This window comes from Oncorhynchus gorbuscha, linkage group LG05 (genome assembly GCF_021184085.1).
Source record: "Oncorhynchus gorbuscha isolate QuinsamMale2020 ecotype Even-year linkage group LG05, OgorEven_v1.0, whole genome shotgun sequence".
Lineage (NCBI taxonomy): Eukaryota > Metazoa > Chordata > Actinopteri > Salmoniformes > Salmonidae > Oncorhynchus > Oncorhynchus gorbuscha.
The window spans coordinates 20,441,911-20,464,751 of NC_060177.1; the positions used below are offsets into that span (position 1 = coordinate 20,441,911).

Below are 22,841 nucleotides of genomic sequence, written 5' to 3' on the forward strand. Positions count from 1 at the left end.
AAAGATCTTTTATAGCCAAGATAAACTACTCTCAAATTACATGACGAACCACAGATCTTACAAACAGTTCACAAAGAAATATTTTTACTTGAGAGAGAGAGGAGTATCCCATAGCCAGATAGCATTCGCTATAAATTATTGTTCAGTTTGGTCCCTAAAACGAGGTTCTAATCTCGTTCCTGGTACTTCATAGCACAGACCCATTACCTCATCCAATGGCATAACTCAATTGTCAACTCTAGATACACCCATCTCAAGTGAATCCCCTCTTGACCCCTCTCCTGGACAAACTCACTGAGGGGAGTGACTTGCGCACAGACAAGTAATTTGTTCCCCCTTAATCACGCCATCCTTTCACATGGTTTAACAGATACATTCACATCCGAAGACAATGTTCCATCCTGTCCTCTTCCCTTTCTGATATTCTGCATAGCAACAGGGGTATGTGAAAGACAAGTCTGACCTCTCCCCTCTCTGGGCCTCAAGTGACAGGCCCAGCTGAGGGAAGAAATGCAACTGCCAACACTAGAGTCTATTAGAAATACATTCTAATAAAATGTATATCCCAAAAGAATATTATGCAGATATCAGATCAAATTTATTTATATAGCCCTTCGTACATCAGCTGATATCTCAAAGTGCTGTACAGAAACCCAGCCTAAAACCCCAAACAGCAAGCAATGCAGGTGTAGAAGCACGGTGGCTAGGAAGAACTCCCTAGAAAGGCCAAAACCTAGGAAGAAACTTAGAGAGGAAACAGGCTATGTGGGGTGGCCAGTCCTCTTCTGGCTGTGCCGGGTGGAGATTATAACAGAACATGGCCAAGATGTTCAAATGTTCATAAATGACCAGCATGGTCAAATAATAATAATCACAGGCAGAACAGTTGGAGCAGCAGCACGGCCAGGTGGACTGGGGACAGCAAGGAGTCATCATGCCAGGTAGTCCTAAGGCATGGTCCTAGGGCTCAGGTCCTCCGAGAGAGAGAAAGAAAGAGAGAATTAGAGAGAGCATACTTAAATTCACACAGGACACCGGATAGGACAGGAGAAGTACTCCATATATAACAAACTGAACCTAGCCCATAGACACATAAACTACTGCAGCATAAATACTGGAGGCTGAGACAGAAGGGGTCAGGAGACACTGTGGCCCCATCCGATAACACCCTCGGACAGGGCCAAACAGGAAGGATATAACCCCACCCACTTTGCCAAAGCACAGCCCCCACACCACTAGAGGGATATCTTCAACCAGCAATTTACCATCCTGAGACAAGGTCGCTTATAGCCCACAAAGATCTCTGCCACAGCACAACACAAGGGGGCCGCCAACCCAGACAGGAAGACCACATCAGTGACTCAAACCACTCAAGTGACGCACCCCTCCTAGGGACGGTATGAAAGAGCCCTAGTAAGCCAGTGACTCAGCCCCTGTAATAGGGTTAGAGGCAGAGAATCCCAGTGGAAAGAGGGGAACCGGCCAGGCAGACACAGCAAGGGCGGTTCGTTGCTGAAGAGCCTTTCCGTTCACCTTCACACTCCTGAGCCAGACTACACTCAATCACATGATGAGAAGAGATGAGTCTTCAGTAAAGACTTAAAGTTGAGACCGAGTTTGCGTCTCTCACATGGGTAGGCAGACCATTCCATACAAATCGAGCTCTATAGGAGAAAGACCTGCCTCCAGCTGTTTGCTTAGAAATTCTAGGGACAATTAGGAGGCCTGCGTCTTGTGACCATAGCGTATGTGTAGGTATGTACGGCAGGACCACATCAGAGAGATAGGTAGGAGCAAGCCCATGTAATGCTTTGTAGGTAGCAGTAAACCCTTGAAATCAGCCCGTGCCTTGACAGTAAGCCAGGGAGGCTAGCACTGGAGTAATATGATCACATTTTTTTGGTTCTAGTCAGGATTCTAGCAGCCGTATTTAGCACCAACTGAAGTTTATTTAGTGCTTTATCCGGGTAGCCGGAAAATAGAGCATTGCAGTAGTCTAACCTAGAAGTAACAAAAGCATGGATTAATATTTCTGCATCATTTTTGGACAGAAAGTTTCTGATTTTGCAATGTTATGTAGATGGAAAAAAGCTCTCCTTGAAACAGTCTTGATATGTTCTTCAAAAGAGAGATCAGGGTCCAGAGTAACGCCGAGGTCCTTCACAGTTTTATTTGAGACGACTGTACAACCATTAAGATTAATTGTCCGATTCAACAGAAGATCTCTTTGTTTCTTGGGACCTAGAACAAGCATCTCTGTTTTGTCCGAGTTTAAAAGTAGAAAGTTTGCAGCCACCCACTTCCTTATGTCTGAAACACATGCTTCTAGCGAGGGCAATTTTGGGGCTTCACCATGTTTCATTGAAATGTACAGCTGTTTGTCATCCGCATAGCAGTGAAAGTTAACATTATGTTTTCAAATGACATCCCCAAGAGGTAAAATATAGAGTGAAAACAATAGCGGCCCTAAAAAGGAACCTTGAGGAACACCGACATTTACAGTTGATTTGTCAGAGGACAAACCATTCACAGAGACAAACTGATATCCTTCCGACAGATAAACCAGGCCAGAACTTGTCCGTGTAGACCAATTTGGGTTTCCAATCTCTCCAAAAGAATGTGGTGATCGATGGTGGATAGCAGCCTGTAATATGACATCTTAATTACTTATGTTGCCCAACTAATTCTGATTCATCCACCACACTAGTAAGATATGTGGATTTGTCTTTTGTGGCCAAAGGAATGTACTTCACCAAGCAACTTCTGTATATCTTACAACACATTTCTGTGCTTTTAAGGTGGACCCCTCTCCTTACTACGATGCTTGTGTGAGAGACTCATGTGCTTGTGACAGTGGTGGAGACTGCGAGTGCTTCTGTACCGCAGTGGCAGCTTATGCAAAGGCCTGTAATGAAGCTGGAGCATGCGTAGCCTGGAGAACCCCTCGAATTTGCCGTAAGTTTCTTCACAATCAACAGTGAATGTGATTTTCGAACTACATTAAGGCGCTTGTCAATTCAATACTGGACTAGGTTGACACATTATCATATAGGACATTTGATCATGGAAAGGCATCATTATTCTAGTTCAAATAATGACAACTTTTTTCCCACCATATTTTGTACACCACATACAGCACTGTTCTGTGATTACTACAACCCTACTGGAGAATGTGAGTGGCACTACAAGGCATGTGGAGCTCAGTGTATGAAGACCTGCAGAAACCCTTCCGGAGACTGTTCTAGTTTAATTCCAGCATTGGAAGGTAGGGATATGACCGTCTAACTCATATTTTGTCTCATTTTGGATATTATTTCTGAATAACAATTGTAATTTAAACTGACCCCAACAATTGTTATACATCCACATGCTGTGTGTCTGAGCAGCCTCAGGCTACATTTACACTGACTAGTGTTATCCATAACAATACTTTTTGTAACCTCTTGGCTATTGTTCTTATTATAGGCTGCTATCCTAACTGTCCTGCGGCACAACCTTACTTCAATGAGGAGACAATGAAGTGTGTGGAGAGGGAACAATGTGGCTGTTATGACTATGAAGGAAACCAGTACACCAATGGACAGAATCTTCCGGCACAAAATTGTGAAACATGGTATGTTTGAATAATTCAGTTCACAGTACCTGTACTATTTCAGAGCATATTCTGAATGTTACAACTGTGAAAGTATTAGGAACTCTGTGCTATGTTAATTCTGGGGAAGAGGGTAAGAGTTCGGCAAAGGTTGGAAGGGTCATGCTAGTTTTTCTATAGTGATGCTAACTATGGTTGTATGACAATCTGAAAATGTGCCCTGCTCCCCATGCATTTCACAACTTACTTAATTACCAAGTCCTGAATAGTCTTACCTCTTTACTGGTTTTTTGAACAAAACATTTTTATCTATATAATTTGAACATTTGAATAATTTCAATGTTTAAATATTTTTTCTTCTTTTAAAGCACCTGCACAATGACTGGAGTGAGCTGTAGTTATGATGTAAATGGTAAGGATGACATCCCCAAATAAAAGTAACATATTTAGCAATAACCAAAGCAACATTGATTAAATCTAATTGTAAAATACTTTTCGCCCCTGCAGATTGTACATGCTTGCATAATGGTAAACAACACCCATATGGAGAAACCCTCTACAATACAACAGATGGGATTGGTAACTGCATTGTTGCTGTTTGTGCCTCGAACGGAACCATTACCAGGAACATTTCGCCTTGTAAAGTGACCACAACTACAGTACCAACCACAACATCCCCTCTGACCACAACAACTGTCCATGCAACTACAACACAGACCTCTACAACAACACTAAAGCCCACAACTGTCTTCCACTTCTCAACACCTGGTAAGCAGAGAAGCTCTTGAATGATTCAAGTGCAGCCAGATGTTTATATCATAGTGATGAATGGCAATTTTGATGGCAATTAATAGAAATGAGTATTTAACGTGTTAGTAAATGCCTTTTCGGGTCCAAAAAAGTTGAGGACAATCAAACTCGGACAAGAACGGACCCAAGAACAATTATACTCAAACCCGAAGACAACCAGACCTAGACCCACACCCTATCGGGTCTGAGTCTAGACCAAACCCGATTGGACCCTATTAAAAAAAATATATGTTTATCAGTCAAGTTCCTCCACTGGTTAACAAAAAGGACTTTATATTTTGCTTTCTATAAGTATGTAATTTAACCTTATTAGGATAATTTAAATATGCTATAGGCTATGCAGAGCTTTGCATGTGTAATTTCGGGTCCACTCAGGTTTATCAGCTGTACTTACAATTGACTCGAGACTTGATGACAATCAAACAGGAATCGACCTGAACCTGGGTAAAACATTGCATTTTGGTGGGGTCTTGAGTATTCGGGATTGGGTGAACCTGTGAAGACCTCTAGGTGGTAATGAAACGTTTAATTCATATTATCGATATGTTACATTTACATTTACATTTAGAATTGTAAATACGAGTTATTTGGTAAACTAAAAAGTTATTTTTCTGGCCGGGTTAACGAAATAAATATATTTTTCAAAAACAGAACCAACATCAACATCAACATGGACGTCAACAACAATGGAGACCACAACAACTACGGTACCCTCAACAAGTGGAGAAGAATCTACATCCACCCCAGCTGAAACTTCAACAAAGGAAGAAACAACAACTGAGACCATCGCATCCACAAAGCCACCTAAAGAAGTCACCACGGGCCCAGCAACCACTTCCACAACTGTAAATGTTGAAACCGCTACTTCAACATCACAGCCCACAACAACAGGTGAAGAAACATCAGGGCCAGTTGTCATAACTTCTAATCCCACTACTTTAACAACAACAACAATTGCACCCACAACAACGACACCTACCACAAGTGGAACGACAACAGTTGAAGAAACCACAACGGAGACAATTTCATCTACAGCCACAAAGCCACCTAAAGAAGTCCCCACGGGCCCAACAACCACTTCCACCACTGTAATTGTTGAAACCTCTACTTCAACATCACAGCCCACAGCAACAGGTGAAGAAACATCAGGGCCAGTTGTCATAACTTCTAATCCCACTACTTTAACAACAACTACAATGGCACCCACTACAACAACAGAGGTAACTACACCTACCACAGGTGTAACGACAACAGTTGAAGAAACCACAACTGAGACAATTTCATCTACATTCACAAAGCCACCTAAAGAAGTCCCCACGGGCCCAACAACCACTTCCACCACTGTAAATGTTGAAACCTCTACTTCTACTTCAACATCACAGCCCACAACAACAGGTGAAGAAACATCAGGGCCAGTTGTCATAACTTCCAATCCCACTACTTTAACAACAACTACAATTGCACCCACAACAACGACACCTACCACGGGGGGAACTACAAGAATTGAAGAAACCACATCTGAGTCAATTTCATCTACATCCACAAAGCCACCTAAAGAAGTCCCCACGGGCCCAACAACCACTTCCACCACTGTAATTGTTGAAACCTCTACTTCTACATCACATCACTTAACAACAGGTGAAGAAACAACAGGGCCAGTTGTCATAACTTCCAATCCCACTACTTTAACAACAACAACAATTGCACCCACAACAACGACACCTACCACAGGTGGAACGACAACAGTTGAAGAGACCACAAATGAGACAAGTCCATCTACAGCCACAAAGCCACCTAAAGAAGTCCCCACGGGCCCAACAACCACTTCCACCACTGTAATTGTTGAAACCTCTACTTCAACATCACAGCCCACAGCAACAGGTGAAGAAACATCAGGGCCAGTTGTCATAACTTCTAATCCCACTACTTTAACAACAACTACAATGGCACCCACTACAACAACAGAGGTAACTACACCTACCACAGGTGTAACGACAACAGTTGAAGAAACCACAACTGAGACAATTTCATCTACATTCACAAAGCCACCTAAAGAAGTCCCCACGGGCCCAACAACCACTTCCACCACTGTAAATGTTGAAACCTCTACTTCTACTTCAACATCACAGCCCACAACAACAGGTGAAGAAACATCAGGGCCAGTTGTCATAACTTCCAATCCCACTACTTTAACAACAACTACAATTGCACCCACAACAACGACACCTACCACGGGGGGAACTACAAGAATTGAAGAAACCACATCTGAGTCAATTTCATCTACATCCACAAAGCCACCTAAAGAAGTCCCCACGGGCCCAACAACCACTTCCACCACTGTAATTGTTGAAACCTCTACTTCTACATCACATCACTTAACAACAGGTGAAGAAACAACAGGGCCAGTTGTCATAACTTCCAATCCCACTACTTTAACAACAACAACAATTGCACCCACAACAACGACACCTACCACAGGTGGAACGACAACAGTTGAAGAGACCACAAATGAGACAAGTCCATCTACAGCCACAAAGCCACCTAAAGAAGTCCCAACGGGCCCAACAACCACTTCCACCACTGTAATTGTTGAAACATCTACTTCAACATCACAGCACTTAACAACAGGTGAAGAAACAACAGGGCCAGTTGTCATAACTTCCAATCCCACTACTTTAACAACAACTACAATTGCACCCACAACAACGACACCTACCACAGGTGTAACGACAACAGTTGAAGAAACCACAAATGAGACAAGTCCATCTACAAAACCACCTAAAGAAGTCACCTCCGGCCCAACAACAACTTCCACCACTGTAATTGTTGAAACCTCTACTTCAACATCACAGCCCACAGCAACAGGTGAAGAAACATCAGAGCCAGTTGTCATTACATCCAATCCCACTACTTTAACAACAACAACAGTTGCACCCACAACAACGACACCTACCACAGGTGGAACGACAACAGTTGAAGAAACCACAACAGAGACAATTTCATCTACAGCCACAAAGCCACCTAAAGAAGTCCCCACGGGCCCAACAACCACTTCCACCACTGTAATTGTTGAAACCTCTACTTCAACATCACAGCCCACAGCAACAGGTGAAGAAACATCAGGGCCAGTTGTCATTACATCCAATCCCACTACTTTAACAACAACAACAATTGCACCCACAACAACGACACCTACCACAGGTGGAACGACAACAGTTGAAGAAACCACAACAGAGACAATTTCATCTACAGCCACAAAGCCACCTAAAGAAGTCCCCACGGGCCCAACAACAACTTCCACCACTGTAATTGTTGAAACCTCTACTTCAACATCACAGCCCACAACAACAGGTGAAGAAACATCAGGGCCAGTTGTCATAACTTCTAATCCCACTACTTTAACAACAACTACAATGGCACCCACTACAACAACAGAGGTAACTACACCTACCACAGGTGTAACGACAACCGTTGAAGAAACCACAACTGAGACAATTTCATCTACATTCACAAAGCCACCTAAAGAAGTCCCCACTGGCCCAACAACCACTTCCACCACTGTAAATGTTGAAACCTCTACTTCTACTTCAACATCACAGCCCACAACAACAGGTGAAGAAACATCAGGGCCAGTTGTCATAACTTCCAATCCCACTACTTTAACAACAACAACAATTGCACCCACAACAATGACACCTACCACAGGTGGAACGACAACAGTTGAAGAAACCACAAATGAGACAAGTCCATCTACAAAACCACCTAAAGAAGTGACCTCCGGCCCAACAACAACTTCCACCACTGTAATTGCTGAAACCTCTACTTCAACATCACAGCCCACAGCAACAGGTGAAGAAACATCAGGGCCAGTTGTCATTACATCCAATCCCACTACTTTAACAACAACTACAATTGCACCCACAACAACGACACCTACCACAGGTGGAACGACAACAGTTGAAGAAACCACAACAGAGACAATTTCATCTACAGCCACAAAGCCACCTAAAGAAGTCCCCACGGGCCCAACAACCACTTCCACCACTGTAATTGTTGAAACCTCTACTTCAACATCACAGCCCACAACAACAGGTGAAGAAACAACAGGGCCAGTTGTCATAACTTCCAATCCCACTACTTTAACAACAACAACAATTGCACCCACAACAACGACACCTACCACAGGTGGAACGACAACAGTTGAAGAAACCACAAATGAGACAAGTCCATCTACAAAACCACCTAAAGAAGTGACCTCCGGCCCAACAACAACTTCCACCACTGTAATTGCTGAAACCTCTACTTCAACATCACAGCCCACAACAACAGGTGAAGAAACAACAGGGCCAGTTGTCATTACATCCAATCCCACTACTTTAACAACAACAACAATTGCACCCACAACAACGACACCTACCACAGGTGGAACGACAACAGTTGAAGAAACCACAACAGAGACAATTTCATCTACAGCCACAAAGCCACCTAAAGAAGTCCCCACGGGCCCAACAACAACTTCCACCACTGTAATTGTTGAAACCTCTACTTCAACATCACAGCCCACAGCAACAGGTGAAGAAACATCAGGGCCAGTTGTCATAACTTCTAATCCCACTACTTTAACAACAACTACAATGGCACCCACTACAACAACAGAGGTAACTACACCTACCACAGGTGGAACGACAACAGTTGAAGAAACCACAACAGAGACAATTTCATCTACAGCCACAAAGCCACCTAAAGAAGTCCCCACGGGCCCAACAACCACTTCCACCACTGTAATTGTTGAAACCTCTACTTCAACATCACAGCCCACAGCAACAGGTGAAGAAACATCAGGGCCAGTTGTCATTACATCCAATCCCACTACTTTAACAACAACAACAATTGCACCCACAACAACGACACCTACCACAGGTGGAACGACAACAGTTGAAGAAACCACAACAGAGACAATTTCATCTACAGCCACAAAGCCACCTAAAGAAGTCCCCACGGGCCCAACAACCACTTCCACCACTGTAATTGTTGAAACCTCTACTTCAACATCACAGCCCACAACAACAGGTGAAGAAACAACAGGGCCAGTTGTCATAACTTCCAATCCCACTACTTTAACAACAACTACAATTGCACCCACAACAACGACATCTACCACGGGGGGAACTACAAGAATTGAAGAAACCACATCTGAGTCAATTTCATCTACATCCACAAAGCCACCTAAAGAAGTCCCCACGGGCCCAACAACCACTTCCACCACTGTAATTGTTGAAACATCTACTTCAACATCACAGCACTTAACAACAGGTGAAGAAACAACAGGGCCAGTTGTCATAACTTCCAATCCCACTACTTTAACAACAACAACAATTGCACCCATGACAACGACACCTACCACAGGTGGAACGACAACAGTTGAAGAAACCACAAATGAGACAAGTCCATCTACAAAACCACCTAAAGAAGTCACCTCTGGCCCAACAACAACTTCCACCACTGTAATTGTTGAAACCTCTACTTCAACATCACAGCCCACAGCAACTGGTGAAGAAACATCAGGTCCAGTTGTCATAACTTCCAATCCCACTACTTTAACAACAACTACAATTGCACTCACAACAACGACACCTACCACAGGTGGAACGACAACAGTTGAAGAAACCACAACAGAGACAATTTCATCTACAGCCACAAAGCCACCTAAAGAAGTCCCCACGGGCCCAACAACCACTTCCACCACTGTAATTGTTGAAACATCTACTTCAACATCACAGCACTTAACAACAGGTGAAGAAACAACAGGGCCAGTTGTCATAACTTCCAATCCCACTACTTTAACAACAACTACAATTGCACCCACAACAACGACACCTACCACAGGTGTAACGACAACAGTTGAAGAAACCACAAATGAGACAAGTCCATCTACAAAACCACCTAAAGAAGTCACCTCCGGCCCAACAACAACTTCCACCACTGTAATTGTTGAAACCTCTACTTCAACATCACAGCCCACAGCAACAGGTGAAGAAACATCAGAGCCAGTTGTCATTACATCCAATCCCACTACTTTAACAACAACAACAGTTGCACCCACAACAACGACACCTACCACAGGTGGAACGACAACAGTTGAAGAAACCACAACAGAGACAATTTCATCTACAGCCACAAAGCCACCTAAAGAAGTCCCCACGGGCCCAACAACCACTTCCACCACTGTAATTGTTGAAACCTCTACTTCAACATCACAGCCCACAGCAACAGGTGAAGAAACATCAGGGCCAGTTGTCATTACATCCAATCCCACTACTTTAACAACAACAACAATTGCACCCACAACAACGACACCTACCACAGGTGGAACGACAACAGTTGAAGAAACCACAACAGAGACAATTTCATCTACAGCCACAAAGCCACCTAAAGAAGTCCCCACGGGCCCAACAACAACTTCCACCACTGTAATTGTTGAAACCTCTACTTCAACATCACAGCCCACAACAACAGGTGAAGAAACATCAGGGCCAGTTGTCATAACTTCTAATCCCACTACTTTAACAACAACTACAATGGCACCCACTACAACAACAGAGGTAACTACACCTACCACAGGTGTAACGACAACCGTTGAAGAAACCACAACTGAGACAATTTCATCTACATTCACAAAGCCACCTAAAGAAGTCCCCACTGGCCCAACAACCACTTCCACCACTGTAAATGTTGAAACCTCTACTTCTACTTCAACATCACAGCCCACAACAACAGGTGAAGAAACATCAGGGCCAGTTGTCATAACTTCCAATCCCACTACTTTAACAACAACTACAATTGCACCCACAACAACGACACCTACCACAGGTGGAACGACAACAGTTGAAGAAACCACAACAGAGACAATTTCATCTACATCCACAAAGCCACCTAAAGAAGTCCCCACGGGCCCAACAACCACTTCCACCACTGTAATTGTTGAAACATCTACTTCAACATCACAGCCCACAACAACAGGTGAAGAAACAACAGGGCCAGTTGTCATAACTTCCAATCCCACTACTTTAACAACAACAACAATTGCACCCACAACAACGACACCTACCACAGGTGGAACGACAACAGTTGAAGAAACCACAAATGAGACAAGTCCATCTACAAAACCACCTAAAGAAGTCACCTCCGGCCCAACAACAACTTCCACCACTGTAATTGTTGAAACCTCTACTTCAACATCACAGCCCACAACAACAGGTGAAGAAACAACAGGGCCAGTTGTCATTACATCCAATCCCACTACTTTAACAACAACAACAATTGCACCCACAACAACGACACCTACCACAGGTGGAACAACAACAGTTGAAGAAACCACAACCGAGACAATTTCATCTACAAAACCACCTAAAGAAGTCACCTCTGGCCCAACAACAACTTCCACCACTGTAATTGTTGAAACCTCTACTTCAACATCACAGCCCACAACAACAGGTGAAGAAACAACAGGGCCAGTTGTCATATCTTCCAATCCCACTACTTTAACAACAACAACAATTGCACCCACAACAACGACACCTACCACAGGTGGAACGACAACAGTTGAAGAAACCACAAATGAGACAAGTCCATCTACAGCCACAAAGCCACCTAAAGAAGTCCCCACGGGCCCAACAACCACTTCCACCACTGTAATTGTTGAAACCTCTACTTCAACATCACAGCCCACAGCAACTGGTGAAGAAACATCAGGTCCAGTTGTCATAACTTCCAATCCCACTACTTTAACAACAACTACAATTGCACTCACAACAACGACACCTACCACAGGTGGAACGACAACAGTTGAAGAAACCACAACAGAGACAATTTCATCTACAGCCACAAAGCCACCTAAAGAAGTCCCCACGGGCCCAACAACCACTTCCACCACTGTAATTGTTGAAACATCTACTTCAACATCACAGCACTTAACAACAGGTGAAGAAACATCAGGGCCAGTTGTCATAACTTCTAATCCCACTACTTTAACAACAACTACAATGGCACCCACTACAACAACAGAGTTAACTACACCTACCACAGGTGTAACGACAACCGTTGAAGAAACCACAACTGAGACAATTTCATCTACATTCACAAAGCCACCTAAAGAAGTCCCCACTGGCCCAACAACCACTTCCACCACTGTAAATGTTGAAACCTCTACTTCTACTTCAACATCACAGCCCACAACAACAGGTGAAGAAACATCAGGGCCAGTTGTCATAACTTCCAATCCCACTACTTTAACAACAACTACAATTGCACCCACAACAACGACACCTACCACAGGTGGAACGACAACAGTTGAAGAAACCACAACAGAGACAATTTCATCTACATCCACAAAGCCACCTAAAGAAGTCCCCACGGGCCCAACAACCACTTCCACCACTGTAATTGTTGAAACATCTACTTCAACATCACAGCCCACAACAACAGGTGAAGAAACAACAGGGCCAGTTGTCATAACTTCCAATCCCACTACTTTAACAACAACAACAATTGCACCCACAACAACGACACCTACCACAGGTGGAACGACAACAGTTGAAGAAACCACAAATGAGACAAGTCCATCTACAAAACCACCTAAAGAAGTCACCTCCGGCCCAACAACAACTTCCACCACTGTAATTGTTGAAACCTCTACTTCAACATCACAGCCCACAACAACAGGTGAAGAAACAACAGGGCCAGTTGTCATTACATCCAATCCCACTACTTTAACAACAACAACAATTGCACCCACAACAACGACACCTACCACAGGTGGAACAACAACAGTTGAAGAAACCACAACCGAGACAATTTCATCTACAAAACCACCTAAAGAAGTCACCTCTGGCCCAACAACAACTTCCACCACTGTAATTGTTGAAACCTCTACTTCAACATCACAGCCCACAACAACAGGTGAAGAAACAACAGGGCCAGTTGTCATATCTTCCAATCCCACTACTTTAACAACAACAACAATTGCACCCACAACAACGACACCTACCACAGGTGGAACGACAACAGTTGAAGAAACCACAACCGAGACAATTTCATCTACAGCCACAAAGCCACCTAAAGAAGTCCCCACGGGCCCAACAACCACTTCCACCACTGTAATTGCTGAAAGCTCTACTTCAACATCACAGCCCACAACAACAGGTGAAGAAACAACAGGGCCAGTTGTCATTACATCCAATCCCACTACTTTAACAACAACAACAATTGCACCCACAACAACGACACCTACCACAGGTGGAAGGACAACAGTTGAAGAAACCACAACCGAGACAAGTCCATCTACAAAGCCACCTAAAGAAGGCACCTCCGGCCCAACAACAACTTCCACCACTGTAATTGTTGAAACCTCTACTTCAACATCACAGCCCACAACAACAGGTGAAGAAACAACAGGGCCAGTTGTCATAACTTCCAATCCCACTACTTTAACAACAAAAACAGAGGTAACTACACCTACCACAGGTGTAACGACAACAGTTGAAGAAACCACAACTGAGACAATTTCAACTACATCTACAAAACCACCTAAAGAAGCCACCACAGGCCCAATGACATATTCCACAACTGCTGAAGTTGTAACTTTGACATCACAGCCTTCAACAACAAGTACAGAAACAACAGAGCCAGTTGTCATCACAGGCCCATTAGAAACAACAATAAATCCTTCAACATCGCCACAAGTGATTATTACATCAACATCACAAGTAGTCACCACCAGCCAGTGTATGTGCATTGTTAATGGGACACAATATCTACCAGGTAACATGTTATAAATGTCATTTAGACAATCAAAATCAATTTCATTTCACTAATCTTTTAATTAATTTTCATTTGTAAAAGGAAATGTTGTAACACTTGCCTTTCAGGGAACCTAGTGTATAATGTGACTGATGGTTCAGGGTGGTGCTTCACCGCTTACTGCAAAGCAACGTGTCAAGTTGAAGTGGAATCAAATCCATGTCCTTCCTCTACACCACCCACTGTTTCACCCACAACGTCAGAAGAGACAACGACCACACCACCAACAACTCAATCCTCCCCAGACTGCACTAGCATTCAGCCACCAAGAAAGGTCATTTATTCCCTAAAAATATTTTTTGGGCTGTAATAATAAAATGGGTGAATATGTTTATATCTCTTGGTGTTGTAATGCTTGAGACATGGAATATGTATGTGTGTTTAATTCAGAGGTTGAATGGGCAAGACAAAATATTGAAGTGCCTTTGAATGGAGTATGGTAGTAGGGGCCAAGCTCACTTGTTTGTGTCAAGAGCTGCAACACTGCTGGGTTTTTCACGCTAAACCGTTTCCTTTATGTATCAAGAATGGTCCACCACCCAAAGGACATCCAGCCACTGTGGGAAGCACTGTAGACAACATGGGCCAGCGTCCCTGTGGAAAGCTTTCGACACCTTGTAGAGTCCACTTAGAGTATGTTTAACCCTCCTTGTGAATGTTTGAGTAATTGCTTTCCCTTATCAAATCAATGGCAGAATGGAGAGTCTTGGCAGCTGAATAGCTGTACCACAGCAATTTGCCAGGACGGTATTGTTGTCCAGCTACCAGTAAAATGCAAGCCAGTGGAGCCACTACAGTGTGAGAATGGTCGTCCACCTGTCAAGGTCTATGATTCAACTGGATGCTGCTTTACGTATGAATGTGAATGTAAGTGACAACATACAACCCAACAATCTGAGTGAAAATAAGACATTAATGCTCATTAGTTTTCATTGTCCTCTGTCAATATCTTAGATCATTATAAACTCATATTTTAACATGTTGCAGGTGTATGCAGTGGATGGGGTGGATCTCACTACATGACATTTGATGGAGTATATTACAATTTCCAGGAGAACTGCTCATACATCTTAGTGAAAGAAATCAACTTCAAATACAACCTTACCATTATTGTTGATAATCACTACTGTGGAAACGCAGACAGTGGATTCTGTCCTCAGTCCCTTATCATTCACTACAATTCCTATGAAGTGATTCTTACCCAGCAGAGATCTGGTGACACAACAGAAAACGTGGTAACTATTTAAAAAATGTCATTCCCATTGCTTGTATTTTTCTATGCTGCTGCGTTATCATGCATTATTCAAATCCCATAACTTTAAATGAAAACCAATAACGGGGTTAATATTATCATGTTACTACTTTCAAGATAACACATGACTCAACCATCTAAATGTGTATCCATTTTTGCACAAATGCAGGTATATGTCAACAGTAAACGAATCTACCCAGCTTACAGAATGGGTGACATTGCTCTAACAAGTACTGGTGTGGAGGTCGTGCTGGAGATCCCTGATCTTAAGGTTCAGGTGTCTTACAAGGGGTCATCATTTAGCATCAACCTTCCTTACTCCCTCTTCCAAAGCAGCACAGAGGGCCAGTGTGGTGAGTATTATAAAAGAGGGTCAATATACATTTCACAGTTTCAAACTGTCTGTAGATGCTCCTATCGAGACCAACCTATAGAAATTGCATACAACAAAAAACTATGGCCTGGCCTTGCTAACTAGGTTTTACACTATGCAATATCCCTATTTTTTAAGGTACCTGTGATAATTCCCAGAAGAATGACTGCCAGTCACCTAATGGTCAGATACAGAGCTGCTCAGTCGCAGCTAGCCAGTGGCTTATTCCAAACCAGGACTGTCCAACTCCTCCAACAGCACCACCCCCAAGCACATCACCTACCCCCTGCAAGACAGCCGTTTGTGAAATCATGAACAGCAAGTAAGGAACATATCAAACTAAGTTCGAGAAAGGGAACAAGCACACAATGGGAATGGCTAAATGATCATTCACTTCCTAATGTGTTTTATCAATTGTAATGTACATTTTCTGTCATGTTAATTTGCTTGTATTTGAAACTTGTTTCTATCATAATACAGGTACTGTTCCATTGGCATTTCTGGTTAAAGGTTGCACTCCATGCATCTCTCTAAATCACTATGTCCTTTTCTGTCGAAGGGTCTTTGAGGAATGCCATAAAGTGGTTTCTCCTGATGCCTTCGTTCAGGCCTGTAGATCAGATGTCTGCTACAATGCTAATTCTAGCTGCTCTAGTCTGGAGGCGTATGCATCTGAATGTGCAAATAAAGGGATCTGCATTGAATGGAGGAAGTTCACCCATGGAGAATGTGGTGAGCTATGAATCCAAGCATAGTAGTTATGCCACAAATTCATAGGCAGCGACTTAAAACATTTTTTTGCCGGTATTTAGCATAACTGTGACCTATTTTTGTCCTGCAGAGCATACATGCCCAGCCACGAAGGTGTACATGCCATGTGGTCCAGCAGTTGAACCAACATGTAATACCAGGTAAGCTTTAGTCTGATTGGATGTCATATGAATTTCCTTCATATTCTTTTAAATAAATGATCTCCTGTATAATCCCAAACCTATTTTGTACGCAGATATAATGAGAAGTATTTGAACAACCAAACCCAAATGATCAATAAGACGAAGGAGGGTTGCTTCTGTCCATCTAAAACCGTCTTGTTCAGCACCTACTCTGATACTTGTGTGGTCTCCTGTGGTAAGAATGGGTTATGGGTCATTTTGCAGGTAGCTATCAATATAATAATTAGACATTTCTGTACTTTAAAAAGTTGAATTCAGCATGAATCACGGTTTACTGGCTTTATTTGTAATGGAAGAGTTAAAAAATGTGGAGGTGTGAAGAACTTGACCCCAACTACAAACATTTTAAACACACCCTGTATTTATTTTCAGGCTGCACCGGACCTGATGGCAACCCCCAAATGGTAAGAATTTCCTCCATCTAAATATTCTCCAGATATTCATTCTGACATAGACATATCATGAGATGCATTTCACGTGAGTCAGGGAAACTCACATACTTAGGATGGATACTTTTCATTGATAGGTCGTCCTCTTTATTCCTTCCAAAGAACAGACCAGAAAATGTTTAATCTCTGAATAACCGCTTCCAACCCATTCCTTCTCCCCTAATGATGGTTCATCTTAACTGCCATGGTTAAATCCAGTTCATTGCAGAACAACAATATTTGAGTTTGTCTTTTCTATCTATGTATTGACCTGACATTACCCTGTTTTTCCATTAAGCCTGGTGATACATGGGAGAGTGGTTGCCAGCAGTGCACCTGTGACATGGACTCCGTGATTGTCCAGTGCCAGCCTATCACCTGCCCCACACCAGCCACACCCATCTGCAATGAGACTGGTTCCAGACTGGTGAACAAGACAGAAGGCTGCTGCCAGAAATATACATGTGGTGAGTGATGGAACAGACCCTTCGATAAAACATTAGATAGCCAACTCTTATTCATACAGTACTAGACCAAGATCATCTGAAGTGTTGTGTAGGGTCATAGGGGTTATTTGACCCTCTATCGGCGTGTCTTTTAATCACTTCTCATTGGTCACCTCTGTAACAGAGTGTGATGCACTGCTTTGCCCCAAAGTCATGATGGACTGCCAGCTAGGGTGGGAGGCAATTATAAGCACATCCAACTCAAGCTGCTGTCCAGAGTATACCTGTGGTAAGACCCTTTGATTTTCTTCATCAGCGGTTTAGTTAGTTCATTGACTTTGTAATTCCCAGGTATCACTGGTTTGAATTACGTTTGTGTTAACTATGACATGAATCACTGGTATCACTGACTGATTCCTTCTCAATGTGTGTCTGTTCAGTTCCTAAGGGTGTATGTGTCTACAATAACATTGAGTACCAGGTGAGAATAAATCATTTCAAATAAATGTAATTAAATTCAACAAGCTTCTGAAAGACACCCACACACATAGCTTGAGATAAGCTGTATTGTGTTTACTGCCCTCATAATTGGATGCATTCTACTATAGAACTGCTCCCTTTGCACTCTGACCCTCCTCTATTCAAACAGTCTGTTATTGAGGATTATAACGTGTGTCTCTCTCTTCCACTCCAGCCTGGTGCTGAAGTTCCTAAAGGAACATGTGAGAATTGTATCTGCAGCTCGACCATGGATCCTAGTACCAAGCTCAACAACATTGTGTGCACAAATATCTCCTGCAACACTACATGTTCACAGGTAGTCATGTCTCTTTAACAAACATGATACATGGATTCACGTATTTATAAGAAACTTGCAGTAGCCTACTCTGGAGGATTATGAAGTAGGTTACCAATGATTGACTAATATACTCTCCATGTTCGTATTAGGGCTTCCAGTATCAGGCCATACCTGGTCAGTGTTGTGGGAAATGTGTACAGACAAGCTGTGTGGTTAATATGCCAGATAAGACCAAACACACTATGCAGGTAAGTACCACAAGAGTGTATGAGGATGCATAATCTGTCTGCATGATCTGAAACTCCATCATAATTCTTCATCTTCTTCTCCTTGTGCGACAGGTGAACGAAACATGGTCACCACCTGGTGACAAATGTGTGATGTACACGTGTGACAAAAGTGATGACCAATATATACCAGTCGAGGTGAAGACTGTGTGCCCTGATTTCAGCCCAGAGATCTGTGTCCCAGTGAGTTTCTGTCCTATCTCACCTCCGTCTTGGGGACAATCAACACTGAAGTTACACTGTTTCCCTTTCTCACTCAGAATGTTACTATCATTTGTAGCGCTCTTGGGTCATAGAGATAGATGTTTCAGTAACATTTAGAATGGAAGGGAGCTCACATGTATACAATCTACCGCTTATAAATCATCTCTCCCACTTTTCACTGCAGGGCACAGAAAAGACAGATGCAAATGGATGCTGCAAGACTTGTAAGTAACACGTCCAGCCAAAGCATTCCTAATAACCACCTATCTACTGGTTAATAATAGCATGCTATGTCACCAAAATAAGACCAACAGGAAACATTGTGTGCCTACATACTGGCCAAAAATGTATATGTTGGCTGTTTCTGCTTCATCTACTGTCATACTGTTTCAAACAATAACTCTTGATGCATCTTTCCTGACCAGGCACAGAACGCAGGAATGTCTGTGAGATGAAGTACACCACCACTAGCATTGTCATCAGTGGTTGTGTGACCGCTGAGCCTGTGGAGATCAATTCCTGCTCAGGAAACTGTGGAACCTCTTCCATGTAAGTACTATGGATATTGAACGCAGCACTAGTCAATGTCATGCAGGCCCCAGTCAGTCATCACCTATTCACTGTCTAGTGTGCCCTTTATGAACTAGAAGCCAATTTGACTTACTTATTGCTCCTGTGCTCATCTTGTCAAGACAACCCAGGGAATTCAAGCCCTCTTTTCAACTTGTCTTGTGTTTCTGTGAATGTGCAGGTACTCAGCAGAGGCGAACACCATGATGCACTACTGCTCCTGCTGCCAAGAGGCGACCACTAGCCAGAAAGAGGTAGAGCTGCTCTGCCCTGATGGGTCAAAGGTCAAGCACTCCTACATCCACGTGGAGTCGTGCGGATGTCATGTCACAGACTGTGACACAGGCACGACTGCCACCCCGGGAACAACCAGACAGCGCAGGAGGAGGCGCTAAACGTCTAGGGAGACAACATCGGAATTGTTCTCATGACATCGAATGTTTTAGTGCAAATTTGTTTTCTTGTTACTTTTTAATTCAATCTGTCATGTCAGTATATTTCTGCAATCGGCAGCACTTAGTATTATGTTCTTATACCTTCATTGTGGAATGAAAGTATTTTCTATGATAAATGTAGAGGGTAATCTTTTTTTCTCATTTGTAGTGATTAATAAACAACAGCAACATCATGTGCTTCTGCATGTTCCTTTTGCTCTTTCAGCAATTCTCACAATCCTTCAAGCTATTCACAGTGACCACTATAAGTAACATTGTGCTAATTAGAAGTATGTACAGGTAACTGGCAAAATAACAGTAACAACATAAAGTGTCCTCATACGGCTATGGGTCAACACGAGCCGCCAGAACAGCTTTAATGCAGCTTGGCATAGATTCATCAAGCGTCTGAAGCTCTATGTTGAGGTATGCAACTCCATTGTTCCACAAGAAATTCCATAATTTGTTGTTTTGTTGATGGTGGTGGAAAATGCTGTCTGAGGCTTCCCTCTAGTATCTCCCATACATGATCAATTGGGTTGAGATCTGGCGATAGACAGCCACGGCATACGGTTTACATCGTTTTCATGCTCATCTAACCATTCAGTGACCACTCGTGCCCTGTGTCATTGTCATCTACTCCCATCAGGATATACATTTGTCACCATACTTTAGGTTGGTATGTTGATGCAACAAAATCACCAGTAAGCCACAGGTTATTAGGTATAGAAAATATGTAGATAGAATAGGGTAGTGATGTTCCTGTATCATTGACAACATGGTGAGGTGTAAAAGGGCAATCTGCAGTTCAGACAAAAACAAAGTGGATACCCCGCCTCTGTTTTGTTAAAAGCTGGGGGATGGGGCTGTAGAAATGTAACCCCACTCAAATTCACAAACAGCTATGGATGTAAGGACCGACCATCCATGAGATCAAAATGATTCTTTAAGGGCCAGACTCAATCCGACCACGTTTTATCCACTATATGCAAGTTTTGAAGGCAACGTTCCAGCGATCGCAAAGGCCACAATAACGGTCAACGCAGCACGTCGGCTCAATCGAAAATGACCTTTATGTCAATTGCTCTGTAACACAGATATTCCACAGTCCAGATTGAATCTAGGCCTTAATCATGTTGAGTCTATTCATGGTTTGATTACAATTATATTGTTTATAAACAAAGAAGTAAAATAAGCTTATATTTTGTGTTCTGTTGGGGTATGACAGTTGATCTAAGATCATAAGTAATTTTTTTGTTATATTCTTCAAAAACCAATGGGTAAATTCCAATCATTTTAAAGTCCAAAAATGGCATGGCAAACAAACCAATAGGTTGAGATATACACTACAAGACCAAACAAATGCAGATAAAACATTTATTTCCATGTGTCATTCGTAAAGGAATCATTGGAATTAACTGCAAATATAATGTAATGCCCATTCAAACCAGATAACCAATTAAATTGCTGTAGCACATAGCCTTGCCATTCCATTACAACAGAATCAGAACAACCTTCCTAACTTACGCTAAAGTGCATTTGAACATAATTGTGCACATTGATCTAAAAGGACTGCAAATGTGAAATAAATGATATGCTTTCTTTAGCTTAGGAAGGTACATTTAAGTAGAAATAAGTAGACTGGCTAAATGTGTAAGAGTTAAATGGACATGTCTGGCTAACCATGACACATTCATGTTCAACATATGTCTATGATAATGGTATATGTGTGAGAAAAACTGAGAATTATACACTACTGTGTAAAAGTTTTAGGCAGGTGTGAAAAAATGCTTTAAAGTAAGAATGCTTTCAAAAATAGACATGTTAATAGATTATATTTATCAATTAACAAAATACAAAGTGGGTGAACAGAAGAACAATCAAATCCATATTTGGTGTGACCAACCTTTGCCTTCAAAACAGCATCAATTCTTCTAGGTACACTTGCACAAAGTCAGATATTTTGTAGGCATACAGTTGAAGTCGGAAGTTTACATACACCTTAGGCAAATACATTTGGCTAAGGTGATGCCATCTATTTGGCTAAGGTGATGCCATCTATTTTGTGAAGTGCACCAGTCCTCCTGCAGCAAAGCACCCCCATAACATGATGCTACCACTCCCGTGCTTTACGGTTGAGATGGTGTTCTTCGGCTTGCAAGCCTCCCCCTTTTTCCTCCAAACATAACGATGGTCATTATGGCCAACCAGTTCTATTTTGGTTTCATCAGACCAGATGACATTTCTCCAAAAAGTACGATCTTTGTCCACATGTGCAGTTGCAAACCGTAGTCTGGCTGATTTTATGGCGGCTTTGGAGCAGTGGCTTCTTCCTTGATGAGCGGACTTTTCGCACCAAAGTACGTTCATCTCTAGGAAACAGAACGCATCTCCTTCCTGAACGGTATGACTGCTGCGTGGTCCCATGGTGTTTATACCTGCGTATTATTGTTTGTACAGATGAAAGTGGCACCTTCTGGCATTTGGAAATTGCTCCCAAGGATGAACCAGACTTGTGGAGGTCTACCATTCTTTTCTGAGGTCTTAGCTGATTTATTTTCATTTTCCCATGATGTCAAGCAAAGAGGCACTGAGTTTGAGGTATGCCTTGAAATATATCCATAGGTACACCTCCAATTGACACTTGTGTCAATTAGACTATCAGAAGCTTCTAATTCCATGACATAATTTTCTGGAATTTCCCAAGCTGATTAGTTGCACCGTCAACTCAGTGTGTGTAAACTTCTGATCCACTTGAATTGTGATACAGTGAATTATAAGTGAAATAATCTGTCTGTAAACAATCGTTGGGAAGATAGATGTCCTAACCGACTT

The 22,841-nt window shown here is 42.5% G+C and overlaps 1 protein-coding gene across 1 annotated transcript in view; it reads left to right on the forward strand.

Moving 5' to 3' along the window:
* LOC124035653 (mucin-2-like) overlaps positions 1 to 20,200 on the forward strand; it is a 34,144-nt gene extending 13,944 nt beyond the window's left edge. Inside the window, exons 25-49 of the mRNA XM_046349214.1 lie at positions 2,799 to 2,955; positions 3,137 to 3,265; positions 3,466 to 3,613; positions 3,961 to 4,004; positions 4,100 to 4,360; positions 5,054 to 5,641; positions 7,361 to 14,221; positions 14,329 to 14,534; positions 14,956 to 15,127; positions 15,248 to 15,495; positions 15,682 to 15,865; positions 16,024 to 16,207; positions 16,445 to 16,617; positions 16,727 to 16,796; positions 16,892 to 17,013; positions 17,211 to 17,242; positions 17,565 to 17,733; positions 17,897 to 18,001; positions 18,153 to 18,193; positions 18,407 to 18,529; positions 18,661 to 18,759; positions 18,853 to 18,981; positions 19,187 to 19,226; positions 19,428 to 19,551; positions 19,754 to 20,200. Of these exons, the coding sequence (XP_046205170.1) occupies positions 2,799 to 2,955; positions 3,137 to 3,265; positions 3,466 to 3,613; positions 3,961 to 4,004; positions 4,100 to 4,360; positions 5,054 to 5,641; positions 7,361 to 14,221; positions 14,329 to 14,534; positions 14,956 to 15,127; positions 15,248 to 15,495; positions 15,682 to 15,865; positions 16,024 to 16,207; positions 16,445 to 16,617; positions 16,727 to 16,796; positions 16,892 to 17,013; positions 17,211 to 17,242; positions 17,565 to 17,733; positions 17,897 to 18,001; positions 18,153 to 18,193; positions 18,407 to 18,529; positions 18,661 to 18,759; positions 18,853 to 18,981; positions 19,187 to 19,226; positions 19,428 to 19,551; positions 19,754 to 19,967 (10,623 nt within the window). The 3' untranslated portion in view covers positions 19,968 to 20,200. The remainder of the gene's footprint in view (positions 1 to 2,798; positions 2,956 to 3,136; positions 3,266 to 3,465; positions 3,614 to 3,960; positions 4,005 to 4,099; positions 4,361 to 5,053; positions 5,642 to 7,360; positions 14,222 to 14,328; positions 14,535 to 14,955; positions 15,128 to 15,247; positions 15,496 to 15,681; positions 15,866 to 16,023; positions 16,208 to 16,444; positions 16,618 to 16,726; positions 16,797 to 16,891; positions 17,014 to 17,210; positions 17,243 to 17,564; positions 17,734 to 17,896; positions 18,002 to 18,152; positions 18,194 to 18,406; positions 18,530 to 18,660; positions 18,760 to 18,852; positions 18,982 to 19,186; positions 19,227 to 19,427; positions 19,552 to 19,753) is intronic.
* Positions 20,201 to 22,841: the final 2,641 nt, after the last annotated feature.